At 37.0% G+C, this 21,802-nt stretch overlaps 1 protein-coding gene across 1 annotated transcript; it reads left to right on the top strand.

Annotated features, from left to right (window-relative positions):
• The first annotated feature begins 2,169 nt into the window (after nt 1–2,169).
• LOC588063 (elongation of very long chain fatty acids protein 4) lies at nt 2,170–12,853 on the top strand. The gene is made up of 7 exons (XM_030989237.1): nt 2,170–2,313; nt 6,389–6,503; nt 8,418–8,605; nt 9,535–9,615; nt 10,041–10,212; nt 11,205–11,332; nt 12,130–12,853. Exons 2-7 carry the CDS (start codon nt 6,437–6,439, stop codon nt 12,430–12,432), a joined length of 939 nt encoding a protein of 312 aa, XP_030845097.1. The 5' UTR covers nt 2,170–2,313; nt 6,389–6,436; the 3' UTR covers nt 12,433–12,853.
• The last annotated feature ends 8,949 nt before the right edge of the window (nt 12,854–21,802 follow it).

The raw sequence follows: 21,802 nt of genomic DNA on the forward strand, positions 1-21,802 counted from the left end.
AACTTTACCAAGACAAGGCCAATATCATTTTGATGACTCCATCGATACGGATACACTGATACTTATATGCTAGACAATCAACCTTTTCAGATCAATTCCACAACGTTTCTTTGCAATCGCATGATCAGAACTCAACTTTACTGATTACAGATTGCCAAATTTATGTTTGTAACGTATTTCAGTACCATATCATAATTAGATGCTGCTTGTAAGTGTCGGCTTGCATGGTGATGTATATACATATACATATCATAATTTACATCTCAATTCCAGCATGCAGACAATTTTAAGTCGTAAAATATGTTATTAAAATTGTTCTTTTCTTTCCTTTCCTTTCCCTCTCGATCCCTGTCTCACAAATTCAATTTCTCTCCCTCTTTCTTTCTTTCTTTCTATATGACGTGTTTAATGTCTTTAAAGAACAAAACTAGTATTTCAGTACTGCGAAGACGGGGACTTGGTTTAATTATGATGTAAATCAAGCAATGTCGTTTGATATATTTTATAATATGGAAGTTCAAGGTTTCAACTTTCTTGGTTTGTGAATTTGTTTATTATTTGCGTTCTATCTGCTATCTAGGCTACATGTATATATCACAAGAGCTTTATAGGCCTCTTGTATGTGGCTTTCCAAAAGGTCTACATGTATGTTGTGTGACCTATTTTCACATACAATTCATGTACTCCAAATTTCTTCTCCAGACCTCTCTCTCTCTCTCTCTCTCTTCCTTCTCTCTCATTCTCATTCTCCTTCCCTCTTCTTCCCATTCACCTATTCCTCCCTCTCTCTCTGTGTGTGTCTTTCTCTCTTTTCTATCCTTGTATTATATTGTACAGTGGTGGTTATTCTACCTGACTGCTATTAGAAAGCATAAATGCTTGTTAGTAAGCAACCAGAGGACCGACGGCTTTAGGTCCCGTCTCGGAGAGACATAGTAAAGAGGATTAATGCCTTACCAAAGGGCACTAGCGCATCGCCTTTGTTTCAAACCCAGGTCACTGGATTACGAGACCACTGCTCTACCAACTGAGCTATCGCTCCTCCATGTGATACAAGTAGAGTAATATTATAAAGACCAACTTATTTATTTATTTATTATTATATAGTTCCGATTTATAGTGAAATAAATAATGGGGGGGGGGGGTTTGGTTTGTGGCTGCTCTGTGTTCTCAGTCAAAATTCATGCACCGCTGCCTGCTTTCCGAGGTAAAGTTTTGCCATGTGCGCCTCTATACTAATGAATATTCCTATTGCGATCCTCAACGAGTACAGCATCACCTCGGCGTGCATGCCCAGATCAATTATGTATCATTGTATAACCATGAAGCTACGATGTTGCGTCTTATTAACGCGGCACTGAGTCAGGCGCTGACGGTGGCCTAGTTTTATCTTTACAGATTTAGGGAGCATACTAGTTTGATACTCACATTCCTTTTGGTATAAATGTAAATACGTTACTCATGATTGTAGATGTACAGTAAGAGTTAATTAAAAAAAACAGCTTTGTTGTTGACATTTGAAAGCTATGAGTTGAATGTAATTACTTAATCGTCCTTTAGCTGGGAGGGGGGAAGTTGAGGATAGTAACCAACTGCAATGGAGCGAGTGAAAGGGAGTAAGATGGAAGCATAATGAAATCAAGAGAGGGAAAAATATGGATGGAAAGACAAAACAAGAGAGAGAAAGAGAGAGAGAGAGAGAGGTGGTGAGAGAGAGGGTGAGGTTTTTATAAAAAATTGCGACCCTTGCATTTGAAAGTGTATAGAATTAAAACTGTTCTTTTTCTGGTTCACCTTTTCTTACACTTCACCTATTCTTACCCTGTACACTCTTCAAACAAAATCACTCAGGATTTATTTTTGCTCTCCTTGTTCCACCCTGATGGTCATGTTTGCTTTACACTTGTTAATCGTCAAACAAATACAGATCCCTAGGTAAACTGCCAATGGGAAGCTTGTATAGGAACGCTGACAAGTTAGCAAATAGACATTGCTTGTGGTATTTCACCCACATCTTTTCACACAAGGTCATTTTCAAGTTCATATTCTATTATCAACTTTTTACACTGTATGTGCAGATCCTGGTTTGTGAATGAGTTGATTGTACGATACATGCATGTACATGTACATGCTCATGTGTCAATTGATCCAGCTAGTGCAGATCCACTGCAATAGACCGTTTTATGAACATTCAAATTTATGGATGTTTCTTTCCTAGGGACCTCGTGATGAGGTATTCCATTAACCTGTTATTAATGAATGAACTACAGTACTTGGAATCCAGTCTGCATGCATTACTTGTTGCTGTGTTGGGTAAGACTCAGGCAAGCTTTCAGGTTGTGAAGAACAACCTTTGTTTATAAGATGTGCATCAAATTTGAATATGTTGGTCTATCGTAGCTGGAGTAATTCTTGGACCACTGAATGATTTACTTTTATAGAATTCAGCCATTTGACCATTCATTGTTGATTCTGTTAATAGTGAGATAAAAATCATAATACTGCTGACACTTTTTTGTTAAAGTTTATATATTTATTTGAATGAAAAAATGCTGTATAGGTCCTGAGAAACAGATTCATTGACAAAACTTTGGTTTAAAAACAATGAGAATAGTACATGCATGCAGAATGTTATACTCTTCAACTTAAAGGGAACTTTAATATTTATGGGTTTTAGTACTATGATAACATCATGACAAAAATAGAGAGACTTTGAGGCTGTTCACACCGCAATGAGATAGCGTGGTCTATCGTAGCACCCCCTTTTTTCTAGCGCGCGCTAGACTGCGCTATCTCTCGTGGACCACCCTCAAGAGGTGCTCCAGTGGCACGCCATTTTGGCTCGCCGTGGCTCGCTGTTGGGCGGACCGAAACGACGTTGTACCTTCCAAACCGCAGAGATAGCGCGGTCTAGCGCGCGCTATCTCTGCCGGTGTGAACAGCCTCTTTGAGTACTAGTACTTGATAGTTTTACATGCATGCTGGTACCAGTAATATTCACTGTGTAATGATAGCTCCACCATATAAACTTTCCAATATATTTATACATATTTCCACATAAATTGAGACTGTATTACGGTATTATAATGTAAGATTTTTTGCAAAGCTCACTTACAGGTACATTTGTTGGGCTACTTGTTTGAGACAATATCCATCAAAGTCTGGGACAATAGCACACTAGGCGGTGTCACACACGGGCCAAAAATCCGGATTTTAGTTATCTGGATTTTAGTTATCTGGATTTTAGTTATCTGGATTTGAGTTATCCAGATTTGAGTTATCCTCTTAATTGCTGTCTGTCACCAATTATCCCATTAAAAATCCTTTAACGAAGCAAAAAAAATTCTCCCTTAAAAGGATTTTTCAAGGGATTTTTCTGTGCGACACTGCCTTATGTGTATTGGTTTCCATTGCATGTACATGTACATTACATTGAAAAGTGGAATCTACTCTTAAATTATGAGGTTCTCTCAAATGAAAACAATGGTCATGACCAAATTTTCCATCGACCTAACCAGAACTCAAGAGTCTCCTTCATTTGTTATTTGGCAAAATAAAGTCTTTATTTTAGTGCTTAAAACAGTGTTTTTTGATGAATTTCAGAAGTCAGAAACATTAGGCCTGTCCTCATCAGCTCGAGTTTGCCAAATAATCCGCTATTTTAACCATCCCGATGGCAAATTAACCAGTTAATTTGCGTCTTCATCAGCTGGCAGTTGCAATTAGCGGGATATTTGGTTGAGAAAATATCCCGAGAAATCTTGGTCTTGTTTCCAAATATCCTGCTAATTGGGAAATAGCGGGGTAATTTGCGCCCGTCCAAGCTAGTTTGTGATGAGCGTATCGGTCTGGTGAAGATTCTATTTGGCCAACTCGAGCTGATGGAAACAGACCTATTGTGATTTTAGATCTTGGGCCAATCCTTGGACAAGAATTATGCAAAAGCAATACCAGCTGTCCTATTCTACTCATGTACATTGCTTTACCTTAAGTATTGTAATAAATTATGGCCTTGTACTGCATGTACTTATTCAAGTGCTTGTATTATGTTACAAGCTATCAGCGTGTTTCTATTAGAAGCCATTATCCGGTTAATAGCACCGATAGTGGATAAATTTAGCCTAATAGAAACTAACCTTCTTTGCAATTATCCGTTCACAGGCAAAATTATCCTTCTCATCCATTAGTGCTTGTATTATGTTACAAGCTATCAGCGTGTTTCTATTAGAAGCCATTATCCGGTTAATAGCACCGATAGTGGATAAATTTAGCCTAATAGAAACTAACCTTCTTTGCAATTATCCGTTCACAGGCAAAATTATCCTTCTCATCCATTAGCTCATCGAATGAGAAGTTTTTAAAAGTCGATGTTTGTTTATACAAGTTAGCATTACACAAATTATTCTGTAGGTGTTTGATACACTTCTAAATGCCTTTTTTGTATGATGGCAAGTATTTCCTCAATTATACTTTGATATTTGACCTTCATTGAGTACTTGATAATGATGCTTTCAAAATGTTAAGATCATACAAGTTGTGTAGATGATCATTTAAATATTATAAGCAGGTACTTAACTTCTAAAAGTTGAACTAGACTTGATTTTACAAGTGCTGTGTACTTGATAAGAAAGCAATCTTGTCATTGTCTATACATGTATAGTAATATTGTACTGTAACTTCTATTTCTTCTCATTTTAAAAATGATTTTCATCATCGTTGCTGTCATTCTCCTCCTTCTCCTTCTCCTCCTCCTCCTCCTCCTCCCCCTCCTCCCCCTCCTCCTCCTCCTCCTTCTCCTCCTTCTCCTCCTCCTCTTCCTCCTCTTCCTCCTCCTCCTCCTCCTCCTCCTCCTCCTCCTCCTCCTCCTCCTCCTTCTGTTTTCCCTTTAGAATGTTTTCTCATTGAACCCTGTACTAATGAAACCCTTTCATAACGACCACCTGCCTATAAAGACCACTTCCCTTGAGCGGTCTTTATATTTAAGTTTCCCTGCATATTGCATGGTGATTTCATATATTATAGGGCCATAGAAATTTGCAGGTACATAATTGGTCTTCCCTTTCTGTGATTAATTGGTCTAGACACTATTCATAATAATAATCCCTTTTAGTCAGTCTGGCTGTCCACAACCTACGTTACCAGCATATATTGTGTCATTTGCCATTTTTGTAATAGTATTATTTTCATCATTGTTGCTGTCCCCCCCTCCTCTTCCTTCCTCTTCTTCTTCTTCTTCCTCCTCTTCTTCTTCTTCTTCTTCTTCTTCTTCTTCTTCTTCTTCTTCTTCTTCTTCTTCTTCTTCTTCTTCTTCTTCTTCTTCTTCTTCTTCTTCTTCTTCTTCTTCTTCTTCTTCTTCTTCTTCTTCTTCTTCTTCTTCTTCTTCTTCTTCTTCTTCTTCTTCTTCTTCTTCTTCTTCTTCTTCTTCTTCTTCTTTTTCTTCTTCTTCTTCTTCTTCTTCTTCTTCTTCTTCTTCTTCTTCTTCTTCTTCTTCTTCTTCTTCTTCTTCTTCTTCTTCTTCTTCTTCTTCTTCTTCTTCTTCTTCTTCTTCTTCTTCTTCTTCTTCTTCTTCTTCTTCTTCTTCTTCTTCTTCTTCTTCTTCTTCTTCTTCTTCTTCTTCTTCTTCTTCTTCTTCCTTTCTCCTCTCCTCTTCCTCTTCCTCTTCCTCTTCCTCTTCCTCTTCCTCTTCCTCTTCCTCTTCCTCTTCCTCTTCTTCCTCCTCCTCCTCCTCCTCCTCCTCCTCCCCCTCCCCCTCCCTCTCTCCCTCCCTCCCTCCCTCCCTCCCTCCCTCCCTCCTTCTTCTACCAAAGACTTCCATATATCATTGATTTAAATGTTCAACTGTGATACCTTGACATCATCTACATGTACTACTATCTCCAGGGTAATGGACAAGACTTGATATAAGGAAATACCTACCCCCGGTATGAAAATCTTCTGAATTACATTTTATGTTATCTTTAAACTCCTTAAACGTAATGAATACTGAATTCTATCATTCTCATAGGCTGAATGCAGGGACCACCGGGTTCCAGTAGGCAAAGGGGTAACAGTGTATTTTTTTTTTTAAATCATCGATCATCCCCTGAAGCTTTCAATTTTGATAGGGGGCCTCTAAACATCGATCCGCATCCCTAGCTTATGAAGAACCTTTGTATCCATACTAGAAATACAACATCTATTTGAAGTGCATTGGTATAGTCGATCCCTTCGTGATGCATTTTTCATGCCCTTTCATTCTTTTTCTGTAGAATATTTAACCTAAATCATCCCGAGGATGCTAACACGGTGAAACCAAGATGGATGCCGGGTGGACATAATTTAAAGTGCATTAGTGGATTCCGTCTTTATGCATGCCATTTATTTTTCTCCTTCTTGTTTTCTTTTCTAGGATATTTAACATAATTCATCCGGGGGTTGCCTACGCTGCGAGACCAAGATGGACGCCGTGATGGACAAGGCCAATGAGACCTACAACTTCTACCTCTACACACTGACGTTCAGTGGTAAGTACGATTATTATTTTTTCTTTATTGCAACCAAAACTTGAGGTTAGATTTTAAATAAAATATAAATGACAATGCAAACAGATAGATAACAACAATGGTTGAAATAATGTACACAAAGTCATGAACTGCAGAATATAAAAACATGAATTACACATTATCAAATAAATTAATGTATAGAAAGGCACATGCCGAGAAAGGCTTTACTGCATGAATAGATAGGGGTGTTTCATCTGTCCGCAGACAGCTGTCAGTGCTGACTAAATTTGACCAATCAGAGGCCTGGAAAATAGTTGGTGACAATAGACTTGTTGGTGAAATGATATTAGTCGGTGAAAATCACTGACTAATTGTTTCATTAAATGCCCCCAGTCTGTCCTTCTTTCAAACCTTGGAGTGAAGGACTGGTTATTCATGGAGAGTCCCCTACCAACTCTTGTGCCTTAAAGGTAATACAAAGTTTTGGTATGGGGTCATGAATTTGGTTCAAATTAACATATTGGAAGCACATGCGTTCCTACAATATTCATTGATCGTTGTACCGGTTGAAATCGAGTCTAAAGTTATGAAATTATAAATAATAAACTCTTTATGATGTATAGCTCCCTCTCAAGGTCAAAATATCACTTTAGCTATAAAACAATGTTTCTTGACTAAAATCGCCCGATTAGCTATTCCCGTTTGGAAATTATATATCACAACGACATATTCTGAGATTTTCATGCTTGCAGCTACTATTTTACGGCCGTAGGCGCTATTTGAAATTTATCAAAATTTACCGGGAGCACCGGTAAATTTGTATATTCAATTTTTCTCTAAAACAGAAGTGTTTTAGGGGTTAATTTTTTTAGTGCTTATAATACATCCACAGGGGCATCCAAATATATTAAAATTGTAAAGATTCAGTATCCACCCAATTTTCAAAATTCCCAAAACTTTGTATTACCTTTAAATATCTTGTTATGAGTAGAGAGAGGCAAATACATTAAAATACCTAGATTCTAATACAAATGTCTGTTCTCTTCAAAATCCGAGATTAAAGCTTATGTGTACTAGTATATAGGAGCGGTTAGACTACCCTGCAAGGTCACTGGACAGGTGGTTATCTCATCAACTCAGCTCTCAATTAACATAAGAAAAAGAGGATCATGGGGGACCAATGGTCACCGATTAGGCATTGTTTTATATATAGAAGTAGCTACAAGTAGGACAGTGTGGCTTTAAAGGATTGGTAAGGATTGTTTATTCATGGAGAGTCCAATCCCAACCCTTGTCCCTTGTCATTGCTGCCTTAAAGGGGAAGTCCACCCTGAAATTAAGTTAGTTTTAATAGGAGTAGAAAAATGAGAGAAACAAGTCAGTGAAAGTTTGAGCAAATTCCGATTAAAAATAAGGAAGTTAGGATTTTTGAAGTTGTGATCAATCAAACACAAATTGGCAACTCTATGAAGTATCATGCGAGCTCAACTTCCATTTGCTCAGTACTAAAAAAATCTAAAATTTTCATTTTCCCTCAAGAAAATTTCAACCATACATGCACCCTAAATATAATAATTGCAAATATGTTTCTATACTCCCCCTGCAAGAAACAAATATATATTCCGTCATCAATAACGAAGAAAACATGATTTTATGGAATATTATGCACAAAGCAAATGAAGGAGAGCTCGTATAATAAGTCACAGAGTTGCCAATTTGTATTTGATTGATCACAACTTCAATAATTCATAACGTTCTTATTTTCATTAAGAATTTGCTCAAACTTTCACTCACCTGATTTTCTTATTATTCTGCCTCTATCGAAACAAACTTATTTTGGGGGTGGACTTTCCCTTTAAGTATTTTTGTATGGGTAGAGAGAGGGAAATACATGACAATGCCTATTGTAATAACTAAATGTTTGTTATCTTACAGATCCGAGAGTAAAGGACTGGTTATTCATGGAGAGCCCCCTCCTGACCCTCGTCATCACTGCCTTATACCTCGTCATGATCCGGACGGGGCCCAAGATGATGGAGAACCAGAAGCCGATGGAACTCAAGAACTCCATGATCCTTTACAACTTCGCCTGCGTTCTCCTGTCAGGTTACATCGTCATAGAGGTATCTACCAATATATAAAAGATAAAGACCAGTTATGGTCATGCGATCGCAGTGTGAAATAAACGTTGTGGAATCGATCGGAAAAGGTTGATCATCTAGCATATAAGTATTGGTGTGTACTGCAAGGTTCTGGAATCATCAAAATCATAAGAAACTTGGCCCAGTCTTGGTAAAGTTACAAGCACTGTACACAGAAAGATGTATATGGGACTACGGACATGTGCGCTACACGTGCGTAATATCCATCACATCCTAATAGATAAACTAATTTACCAAATATATCAATTAGTAGGTGGTTTCTCAGCAAAATTTGTATGATCACGTATTAGTCAAAACATATTCTTTCACATGATTGGTAATAAGAGCTTCTATTTCATTTTTTGAGAGGGGGGCGTTTCCAAAACTGGTCTATACCTTTAATTAACCCTTTCGTGACAATTGTTCCACATTTTGGGGTCTGGCTCAATAACTTTAGATTCAGATCCCTAAAAGAGATGCCAGATGCATGAGTAAAAAGGGCAAACATTTCTGCACACACTGCATTCATTTTTGTTTGATGGCTATATTGAGTTTGATGTCAGGAATTTTAAGTTTTTAAATCCTTAAATTTGCAACAAGTTGAGAGATTCATAATCATTATTTTCCAAATGATAATGATTACAAGAAGAAGATAAAGAAAAGAAGAAGAAGATGAAAAGGAAGGAAAAGAAAAAGAGGAGGAGGAGGAAGAGGAAAGTAATAAATGAATGAATATGTTGACATTTCTATTTCTTACAAAAACATAAATATATATAAAATTAAAAAGTATGAACCAGCAGAGAAAAGAAAAGTGTTCTGTATTCAGAACACTTAATTTTAATGATGCAATGACTGAAAAATATTGATGTTGCCAATTTTAAGAACAAGATGTGATCAATTTATCTTAACAGGGTATATACTCTGGGTACAAGGCAGGCTACAGCATAAGCTGTCAACAAGTTGTCCATAGCTATGAGGAATACGAGCACAGGGTAAGAAATTGATTATTTTATCGTCATCAAACATCTTTCATTTTAATGCTGTCTGTTACCCTTGTTGACTATTGAATTATCTCATTCACGTACTAATGCAGGAGCTAACTGGTTCCTGACCTGTAGTAGAGAGTTAATAAGCCAGCTAGTTTAGAGATTCAATCTGTGCATGGGCTGATAAAGGTCATTTGTAACAAAATTGTAAGAACCCACAGAGAGGATTTCTGGATATGTGCTCATGAAAGTTATGTAATCATGATTCATTTATGTACCGATGGTCAATTCTATACCGGGAAGAGAAACCAGAGGGTCACAGTGATTCAGTTTGCTCTTCGCCTCCACAAAGGTGCCGGGCCAAATACTGAATAATGTGTGCAAATATAAATAGTTTTTTCTCGTTAATCAAACTATTTTCTTCCGTACAGATCGCTAAAGTTCTGTGGTGGTTCTACTTCTCCAAGTTCTTTGAGATGCTGGATACCACCTTCTTCATTCTGAGGAAGAGGAACAACCAAGTCACATTCCTCCACGTCTACCATCATGCCACCATGTTTGTGCTCTGGTGGATAGGCATCAAGTGGGTGGCCGGAGGGCAGGGTGAGTGATGATGGTGGTGGTAGTGTTGGTGGTGGTGTTGGTGGTGGTGATGGTGGTGGTGATGGTGGTGGTGGTAGTGATGATGGTGGTGATGATGGTGGTGGTGGTGTTGGTGGTGGTGGTGATGGTGGTGGTGGTAGTGATGATGGTGGTGGTGGTGGTGGTAGTGATGATGGTGGTGGAGGTGGTGGTGGTGATGATAGTGGTGGTGGTGACGATTGTGGTGGAGGTGGTGGTGAAAGTGGAGGTAGTGGTCGTGGTAATAGTGGTGGGGGTGAAGGTGTTTAATAGTTAAGATGATGGTGCTTCTAACAGTTGTGCCATTTGTATTGGTGATGGTGATGATGATGGTGATGATGACAACAAAATTGGTGGAGGTGGTGGTGTTGTTGATGATGGTGAAGGTGAAGGTGATGATGCTTATAGTTATGACGGTGATGCTTCTGCTGACAATTGGTATCAGTTTTATTGGTAATGGTGATGATATTGATAATGATGGTAACACAATCACAAATTGATGGTGGTAATGAAAGTGATGGTGAGGGATGGTGGTGGCGATGGTGATGATGATGATAGTGGTGGTAGTGGTACTTCTGCTGACAGTTGTGGCATTTTAATTGGTCACAAAATCAGTGGAGGTGGTGCATGCTGGTGGTGTTGATGGTAGTGGTGGTGGTTAGTGGTAGTGTTACAAATGATGATGAGAGGACTACATCACTTAATTTATACGATGAATAACTTGTTGATCAGTTACATGTGATCTCTTATTTTCTTTCACAACTGCACCTTGAACATTTGATTTCAAGTGGCTTTTGGACCTTGAAATTCTCATAGAACATTTTCTTTTTCTTCTTCTTGTTGTTGTTGTTGTTGTTGTTGTTGTTATTATTATCATTATCATTATCCTTATCATCATCATCATTATAATTATTCTTATTAATATCATTATAACATTTTTTGTCTTGCCTACCATCCTCCCTCTCCTCTTACAGCCTTATTTGGAGCCATCCTGAACTCCTTCATCCACGTAGTGATGTATAGCTACTACTGCCTAGCCGCCATGGGGCCTCAGTTCCACAAGTACCTCTGGTGGAAGAAGTATCTCACCATCTTGCAATTTGTAAGTGGACGTTCAATTATTTGCCTGTATAATTTTTCCAGTTAGAAAATAATAATGAATATAAAATATCCAGAATGAATACATTAGTTCAATACTAACAGGGTTGAGTATTGACAAACTAGGCAATGTGGTCTGTAGATAATGCTGGATATTTATTGTTGAAAGTAATTGAATAAATTTTTAATTATAAACCAAAAGATGAAACCAAAGCTGCTTACGGAGAATATTTTTTTACAACTGATTGTTTCTTACATGCACAGAGTAAACCTCTTAATGGTTAGAAAATCTGGTTATTTGGGGTTGTTTTTTTCTTCACATGCTTAAATAGGGTATCATCTTACAGAGGAATAAACATACTTTCCAATGATACTAAACAGAGCTATAATTATCCCATTAACCACATGACTGCTATAGGCTTAAAATGCGCGGCATACCCCATGCGCTACAGCATTTTTGTACTGTTCAAAAAATGTACGCTGTACACGAAAAGGCCAGTTTTTTTTTTTGAAAGAGCGCCATCTACTGTTCAAGACTTGTATAACATCATTGCAGTGCTAATTACATAGTAGGGCTAGGCTGTATGCAGTGCTACGGTATTGAAAGATATGCCCTAAGCACGTACATGTACGTGGTGCGCACAGGCATACAAGAGCGAGACCACTACATATATGTGGCCTGCAGTCAAGTGGTTAAGAGAGATATATTCAACCAAACTTCAGTATACAATTTTTGTCGGTGGGTTTATATGTATAAGTCCAATGGCTGACAACTATGTTTCATCTCCTTTCTCCCTCTAGGTCCAGTTCTGCCTCGGCATGGCCCACGCCATCAACTCCCTCTATGTCCAGTGCCCGTTCCCCCTCTGGATGCAATACGGCCTCATCGGCTACGCCACCTCCATGTTCCTCCTCTTTGCGAACTTCTATCTCCACGCCTACGTGAAGGGCGAGCGCCTCCCCAAGGCCCAGCTGAAGCTCAACCGCGCCTCAGAGAAGAACGGCGTTAAAGGGGAAGGGGCGAAGAGCAGCGTGAAGAGGAACGGTGTTGAGAACGGCCGCGGCAAAGGGAAGAGTATAGCGGAAAACAAGAAAGTCAAGTAAAGCACACTTTAGGTATAATTATTGCATTGTAGTCCCGTATGTAGATTATTATGCAGTGTTTCACTATTTATTATCCCATGAACGAGGGGGAAGGGGCAAAGAACGCCGTGAAGGGGGATGGTGTTCAGAACGGGCAAGGGAAAGGGAAGAGTATAGCAGAAAACAAAAAGTTCAAATAAACCACGGTGTAGGTATAATTTTTGCATCCTGTAGTTCCGTATGTAGATTATTATGCGGTGTTTCACTATTTATTATCCTATTAATGATTAATAAAGCCAACTAAAATTGCCTATTAATGTATCATTATCCCATGTACGGACACTTTGTATATGAAATGTGAATTTTAGGTGTACTAGCCTTGCACAAATACTTCTAAACCCAGGTGGTTGTAAAACATTGCATATGCATTTTCAATGAAAAATATTAACAAGTTGACAACTCTCTTAATTAACAAGTTCATTCAAAATTAACTCTATTTTTCCTGATGATAATCATGATATTAATACAACTCAATTAATAACTGCCAGACTTTTTGCAATTCAATGTGAAAATATGATTTCTTTTGGGATAGAAAATCAGTATGTTTATCAATGCTGTATTTCCTCTACCTCATATGGCCCTACAGTGTATGTAGCAAAGTGCAAATATATTCTGATTAATACATTGCTAGTATTCTTGTTGATGTTGCAATAGAAATATTGGTAGTGATTTTAGATATTTCTGCATTTAGTATATTATGTAATACAAAATCAACTCAAATTGATGAATTAGTTGCTTTCAAAATGTGTAACAGGTAGATAGTGATTGATTGTAGTATCCATTTTTAGCAACAAAATTGAAAGTCTTTTCCAACAATTAGACTAAAAAGAACTCAAGTATTTATACACAGACTCTTTCTTTTTACTGCATTTAAAGAAGCTCTCAATTCAGATGGCAAACACTATTGTACAGAACTATGGTAATACTGATAATTATTATTTCTACTTCCCACTCTCTGACATAATACCACTCAAGGTTCTACAATGTAATAGGATAGTAACACTGCAGGGGAGTGTTTCACAAAGATCTTAAGTTGAACTTATCTCTAAGTTGGACTTAAAAAGTATGGAAAGCCGTTAGCATCTTTGAAAATATTTTGTAAAAGTTATTTTGAAAGGCATTAATTGTTTATTCAAATCATTCATATTTTCTATCATCAAGGAGATTTCATGTTCTGGATGTGGAATTTATAAAAAGTCGAAAATACTTGAATTTCTGCTTTTGAATATATTTCATTGTAAGACTCCAATAGCTGTCCATAAATTTTTAAGTCCAACTTAGAGTTAAGTTCTACTTAGGATCTTTGTGAAACACCCCCTGGATAGTTTAATGTATTTACTCTTTTGCTTCCACTCTATGACTGTCGGCTGGCTACAATTCAGTGTTTGAATTTTTTTTTAAAGTATCACATCTTATCAAAGGCTGATAAATATTAAAAGTATGCAAGATATGTTTCTACTTTTGTTACTATTAGAAAAAAGAGTGCCATATGTAGACCTTAAGGGAATTTACAGCGAGGAAGTTGCAATTTTTTAAAATTGATGGCATTATGTCAAATGTCACTTCGAAGTTGATTTGGTGTCGGTGTAATAGCTGTTGTTTTTAGAGATTTTAGAGTTTAGAATCACATGATTTTCATATTGGACAAGGGGCATTTGGTTTTGTCATATTTTTAATTGATTTTGCTTTTATACTTTTTAAAACGTTGGGAAATTGAGCTCTTTTCCATTTATTGTGTTTCTGTCTGTATAGTCGTAGACTTCATGAATTCGGTTTATGAGACTAAGTCTCTGTTTAGTAGCCGAAGAATAAGAAATAGAATCATGTTTGGTAATTCAGTAGATGCATTTGTTTGGGCCGTACAAGATGTGCCCTAATTCTCTATGAATTTCATCGTTGAAAGAAAATATTTCACTTAAGTACAAACAAATCTTGATACTCGAATAAATAAATAGTCAATTTTCACTGAGTGTGGTTCATAATCCGTCAGAGATTACAGAAGGCTAAAATTACTTGTAAGATCAATTTGAACAGAAAGCTGTATGATTGCTTTCTGGTTAATGAATAAATCAAATCAAATCAAATCAAATCAAATCAATGAATGATATCTTTTTACCACGATCTTCTGTTGGACATGTGAAAGCATCTTGATTGCCAGTTTTGCCATGGACCATTGATATATAATCTTGCGCATTGTTTTTAATTTTAATCTGTATTCTGAAATATATTTGGTGGTGTGTGTATGTTAATATGTAGAAGTTAGAAATCATGATGGATAAATGTGCTTTTGTCTTTTCCAAATCAAATTGAACATTGAATAATATTATAATGCCTACAGGGCCCAGCTGTATGAATAGTTATGTTCGATTCAAATCAGTTTAAAGGTTACAATCTCTTTCGTAAAGATAATTTGTGTTAATACCAACATCAGATTAGGTTGCAGTTAATTTGCAACTCTTTGGAAGATGGGACCTTGAAGTTAGAACTTATAAATTTACTTTGGATAAAGCTTTTGTACATTTGTTAGCAACAGGGAAAAGCGTGAGCAAATACTGGTATCATAATACTTTTGATTAATAATAACTGAAAATGTGAAACTCTAGGTTAAAATTTATTTACACCCTTTGTAGAAAAGAAAATGTGTTTATCATTTATGCGAATAGTTATTATTGGACAAAATCATTATGCACGGATTCTGTAAGTGTCTGTTGATGCATGTATGGACATTTATGCACTTTTAAAAACGTGTTGTGAAGCGCAATCGGACAAGTAACAACAAATGCTGCTTACGACAAACACTTTTAAAACATGTGAAACGTAATTGGACAAGTGGCAACAAAAATTGCTGGTGTTCAAAATGTAGGGAATTAGTATACATGCATGTTTTATGTATTACTAAATTAGTTAATTGTTTGATTATTACTCATTCATTAATTTATATTTTCAAAAACGATGAGGTGATGTTCACCTTACATCAGAGATATCATGTTTAAAACACTTAACGAGACACCAAACGGTCTACCGAGAATCAATGTAGAAGAAGAACTTAGAAAGCATGTTCATGTTTTGAGGGTCATGTTTGAAATCATGTTTTGTTCTTGTGAGAACTCAAACAGATACATGTACCAGATCAGTGTCTATCTGTTATATGCATGTTACATGTACTTACACGTTTCTGTTTCTCATATCTCCGTGAAAATATATGTAAGAGATAAATACTTTTTTTGGTAAAGCATCTCCTAATAATCTATAACAAGTAGAAACTTGTGTTATAAGCCTTTTCATACTCGCAATCATGCATTTAAAAGAAATTGCATTAGAAATTCTCAGTACTTTTTGAAAAGTGTGATTTCACTATATACATCATCAATTATGAACAACTCATTTTTAATCCATTGTATGTGATATATTTATTATAAAGTGCGTTATATGGTGTAGGCTTGATGTACAACCTATCGTATGTCAATTGAAGTGCACTTTTAAGTCTGTATATACTTGTATAACTGAGTTTAGGCACAGATTCTTTCAATCTTCTCTCTGTGAATAAATACAAATAAATGTAGTGTGATGAAATTTCCATTTCCAAACGTGTGTTTCATTTCCGAGTTACATGAATGAGAGTGAGTGAGGGTGTCGTTTAGGATTTATGAAAGTAGATTGAACTCTGTGGTGAAGAAAATACCTGTAGCGTGATATTTCCTCCACAAAGTTATGCTTTGTATTTATTAGCGGATATGATCATGCAAATATTGAATGCTCTGGAGTTCAGTGTACAAAAAAGCATGTATTAGGAACCGACAAGTTTAACATTTCCCAAGTGATATTATATTTCACTCGGTTCACAGGCAGAGGTTGAAAAATAGTGTTCGAGGGAAATACTGAATATTTTACCTCGAGAAAATTTTCAATCATACTTTCAGCCTAAATACAATTATTTCAAATATGCTTTTTATATAACCCCTGTATAAAACAAATCTATTTCGTCATCAGTAACTTAAAGGTAAAGACCAGTTATGGTCATGCGATTGCATTGTGAAAGAAACGTTGTGGAATCGATCAGAAAAGGTTGATCATCTAGCATCTAGCATCTGCAAGGTTCTGGAATCATCAAAATGATAAAAAATTTGGCCCATTCTTCGTAAAGTTACAAGCACTATACACAAAAAGATGTATATGGGACTACCCTATATCTCTCACAGACCATGAGAGAAACAAATTTACCAAATATATGAATTAGTAGGCGGTTTCCCGGCAAATTTTTTATCATCATGTATTGGTCAAAACATATTCTTTCACATGATTGGTAATGAGAGCTTCCATTTCATTTTTTGAAATTGGGGCGTTTCCAATACTGGTCTTTACCTTTAAGAAAATGAAAGTTTATAAAAATTTCTGTACAGAGCAAATTGAAGATTACTAACTACTTCTGAAATGGAATCAAGTACCGTTGTTAGAAACCGCTATCTTTACAAACAGTGAAAAGGATTGTGTCGTCTTTCAGTAAAAGACCTACGCTGTAATCCTGGAGATGGAAAAGGAACAGGATATTCACACGCTGAAAATAAAGCTCTGTAGAAGGATGTCGCTTTTAGCGTTCATTTGTCTTGGCTTTGATTCAAGAGAGATAGGATGACTGAAAGGATGAAGGGTGAATGACAAAGATAGACAGAGACAAAAAGGTAGTGAAAGAGAGAAAATGAGAGAATGTCAGAAAGAGTGGGAGGTAGAGAGAGAGAGAGAGAGATACAGATGAGATCAAGAAAGAGAGGGAGAGAGATGAAGGATGAAGAGAAAGAAGGAGCAATCATAAATGGAATCGTAGTGAGATGTGGAAAAAAGTGATGGGGGAAGATGTTACGAGATTCAATTAAAATGAGAAAAGAAGACGACGCCATCATTTCATCATCAACATTATCACCACATCACATCATCATCGTCATCATCCCAATTAGTTATTCCGGGAGGAGAGACCAGAAGCCTAAAGGTTACAGTGATTCAGTTTGTTTTTCATTCCCAGGCTCAGGTGACGCCAAATACATCATGATAATTATAATAATAATCGTCATTTCCATCATCACCATCATCATCATCACCATCATCATCACCTTCTTCATCATCACCATCATCACCACCACCATCACTATCATCATCATCATCATCATCATCATCATCATCGTCACCATCACCACCACCATCACCATCATCATCATCATCATCATCATTATCATCACCATCATCATCATCATCATCATCATCACCATCACCATCATCACCATCATCATCATCATCATCATAAAACCTATGTGTCCATTTTTGTTGCATTATCAAACATACAATCATGTAGTTCGATAGCACGATTTTTACAACTGATTGATTTTACAGTGCTTCAAATTTGTCATGAGTGGACGAACACAACAAACAGCAAATAAAGAATGCAACATCAAAGATGGTTTTCGATTTTAGTGCAAAATCTGACCCACTATCTTCCACTTCCATAGCGGGTACAGACATAGATTTAATATTCAAAATTCTCTTCACTTTCCTCTCCAGTGCCTAGCTGCAATTTCTGTTACCAAAAAAATGAGATTCAATGCCCTCTTTATCTACTGTCTATTTCAACTTGCAATACTCTATCCTGCATTGCCTGTTATATAATGGTTCCATAACAGGCTGTATAAGTATAAAAAGTGTGTTCTTGCAAAGAATAACTGGATAACTAGTACCTAGGACTGGGGCTAGAGGTTTGATCAAACCTGGTTCAGTGACCACCTGTATAGAAAGACCACCTGTCTACAAAGACCACATTTTTTGTTTCCCTTCAAAATAGTTTCTCATTGAAACATGTACTAAAGGAACCTGTACATTAAGACCATCTGCCTGTAAAGACCACTTTTCTTTTCTCCCTTTGGTGGTCTTTATAGCCAGGTTCCAACAGTTTCAATGTAGATGGAAAGCCTTGATCGCCAATGTCTGGAATAGACAGGACACCTATAGCAAGCAACAATCTAACATGACACATGTACCTATACATGTTTGAGGTGTATGATTATATCTTCCCCAAAACAAGTTTTTTGCACACTTCTGCCAGCTTATAGATAACAAGTAAGTTTGTTTCGACCCCCCCCCCCCCCCCCCCCCCCCCCCCCCCCCCCCCCGTTTGTTCAGGTTCCCATAAATCTCAACCTTTATACAAAAAGAAAAGTGTGTCTTACAAAGAATAACTGGATAGCTATACTGTAATGTTCAAACATGTCAGGAAAAAAGATCTTTGGGTTGTGTATGAATATTTTCCTGGGAGCTTTTGTATAATTCCGTCAGATTTATAGATCGATCACAAGAATACAAGATCTTTGACCCTTTTTCCTGTCTCTATTAAATATTACAATTACATTTACATATCTTCCGACCAAATCAGCTAGGAAAATGGATAACAAGTGATAATATGTGAAGAAAATGGAGGAAATTGAGCCGATAGGACCTGTAGTCCCTTATATGCATATATGTGTTTGTGAATTGGTGCTTTTGAGGGTGTTTAAATTAAAATGAAGTACATTTGTATTTTTAAAGATTGCTGGTTTTGGCAACTCATCGACTTTGAGATAAACGAGTCACAGTGAATCTTTAACAGTTTTTTCTGTCAATCCAATTCCATTACAATGATTCGAGAACATTTTTTAAACAATTTTCAGAAGTTTTCAATAGCTTTGCTCAGCTTTGAAAAAATAAATGGTAGCAGCTGCTTAAATTCCAGGTGTGTATTGAATCAAGATCAAAATTTGCAAAATATTTTTGCATCATCTTTACATTGACTATCAAATTGCTTATCAAATTGAACGAGATTCCCTAAAGCTACGCTTATTTGCATGTATTGCACCCTGTCAAAATAGTATATTTACAAATTATTACATTTGAGATTAAAGATTTGTGATTTAAGGTGAATTTCAGTGATTCATTAATGTCATAAACACATTAAAAATCAGGATACCAGTTTTCAAATCCAGAGAGAGAGAGAGAGAGAGACAAGAGAGAGGGGAGGGTAAAAGAGAGAGAGAGGGGGGAGAGAGGGGAGAGAGGGAGAGAGGGAGAGAGGGAGAGAGGGAGAGAGGGAGAGAGGGGAGAGAGAGAGGGGAGAGAGAGAGGGGGAGAGAGGGGAGAGAGAGAGAGGGGGAGAGGGGAGAGAGAGAGGGGGAGAGAGAGAGAGACAAGAGAGAGGGGAGAGAGAGGGGAGAGAGAGAGAGGGGGAGAGGGGAGAGAGAGGGGAGAGAGAGAGAGGGGGAGAGGGGAGAGAGAGAGAGAGACAAGAGAGAGGGGAGAGAGAGAGAGAGACAAGAGAGAGGGGAGGGTGAAAGAGAGGACGAGAGAGAGAGAGAGAGAGAGAGAGAGAGAGAGAGAGAGAGACAAGAGAGAGGGGAGGGTGAAAGAGAGGACGAGAGAGAGAGAGAGAGAGAGAGAGAGAGAGAGAGAGAGACAAGAGAGAGGGGAGGGTGAAAGAGAGGACGAGAGAGAGAGAGAGAGAGAGAGAGAGAGAGAGAGAGAGACAAGAGAGAGGGAGGGGTGAAAGAGAGGACGAGAGAGAGAGAGAGAGAGAGAGAGAGAGAGAGAGAGAGACAAGAGAGAGGGGAGGGTGAAAGAAAGTGAGAGAGGCAAGAGAGTGAGAGAGAGAGAGGGGAGAGCATAAGGGGAAAAGAGTAACATGAGGGAGGGGTAAGGTTTAATAGCAGAAACGAGATGGGAAGAGAGAGAGAAAGTGGCGCATGAAAATAACTTTACTTCTCGCAATTCATGTATGTCTAAATCACAGTGACAAATCACAGGTCCACTATCAACTATACATGTATTCAGCTTGCAACCCTGGTTTTAATAAGTGTCTGTTTCAGGGTTAGGTTCTTACCTGCACAACACATACAATTATTTTTAACACATGATGTACATGTACATGTAGCTTTTATTCAAGGGAAATCCAACCTTTAATAATAGACAACTAGTCTAAAAGAAAGCAGAAAACTCAGACAATCAGACTGGTGAAAGTTTGAATGAAATGGGATAAAAACTAAGAAAGTTATGAATTTTTGAAAGTTGTAATCACTATAAGTATGGGCATTTTAAATTGGCAATTGGTAATTGGTAATGTCACTGTGACAAAGTGCTAGACTATTTTCCCATTATTTCAACACACAAATGATTAGAATTGTCAATTTTTCAAAATGTTTGATTCAGGATTTTAGGAGGGCTTTTCTTCTTAGAGGACCTGTAAGAATATGCTATCTATAATATATTTTGAGTAGTGCCCCAAGAGAGAAGGCATTAAGAAAAGAAATCTAAGGAATTAATGATATTTTTGTAAATGACTAATGAGAGAGTTGTCCCATGACTACGTCACTATCAACTTACCAAATCGCCAATCTGAGATTGGCATGGATTTAGTGATCTCATATTTCAAACATTCATAACTTCCTTATAATTGGCCTGATCGATTTCAAACTTTCACCTCTCTGTTTCTCTTACTTTTCTGCTTCTTTTCCAGCAAAGGTATTACAAGGGTTGGATTGCGCCCTTTTATTTCTCCATCCATTATACACAAAGGCAACAAAACAATACATAAATCTTTGGTTACGACAATAATAATTTCTCTGAGTGTATATATATGGAATACAATAAATATAAAATCTTAAATTCAGGCAATTCATGTCCTAAAATGCAAAATAGCTGTGTAGTGTTCCAACCGTGCAACTGTATAAATATACGTTGCCAACCTGTTTTAACAAATCGCCTTGAATAATGTTCATAGGTATACATGTAGTCATTTGTTTCGATGCGGATATTGCCATCTTATAACTTGTTAAAATTAAGATGAGAAAAATTAATGTGAGATACAGCTTGTGCAATTTACCTACGTTCAGTCTCATATTGAAAAATTAAACAAATTCATGAATTGTAAGCTTTGGAAGAAGACATAAGTATTCCATTCAAAATTGTATCGTTATTGATTCTTGGTTTCATTTGAACAACTGTTATCTCTAAAATTGCAAAAGCAGAAACTGAAATCAAAATTAAATGGCAAAAGTTTTGTAACACAAAATTTTTCTTCTGTAAATTTAGGTTGAGCAGAGCTGCAAAATGGCTTTGTAAATATGATAAAAAAAGAAGATTCCTGTTTAACATGTTAGTTCACTCTTAATTAGAGGAGCTTCTTAAGTTGCTAATAGGGAAATAAATACACTGCAAAAGAAGTATGGCACTAGTGTCTTAATCTTGTATGAGCTTAAAACAAGATTTTTAGTGCTCAAAACTATTTCCTAATATCTCATCTAAAAAGATGAGCTTGAATTCT

The sequence above is a fragment of the Strongylocentrotus purpuratus genome, unplaced genomic scaffold (assembly GCF_000002235.5).
Source record: "Strongylocentrotus purpuratus isolate Spur 01 unplaced genomic scaffold, Spur_5.0 spur5_scaffold_18, whole genome shotgun sequence".
Classification (NCBI taxonomy): Eukaryota; Metazoa; Echinodermata; class Echinoidea; order Camarodonta; family Strongylocentrotidae; genus Strongylocentrotus; species Strongylocentrotus purpuratus.

Excerpts from the sequence above, each read along its gene's own strand:
- LOC588063 (XM_030989237.1), top strand. The coding sequence starts at position 6,437 with ATGGACGCCGTGATGGACAAGGCCAATGAGACCTACAACTTCTACCTC. Across the intron at positions 6,504-8,417 it reads CTACACACTGACGTTCAGTG|ATCCGAGAGTAAAGGACTGG; the intron begins GTAAGTACGATT and ends GTTATCTTACAG. Across the intron at positions 9,616-10,040 it reads ATGAGGAATACGAGCACAGG|ATCGCTAAAGTTCTGTGGTG; the intron begins GTAAGAAATTGA and ends TCTTCCGTACAG.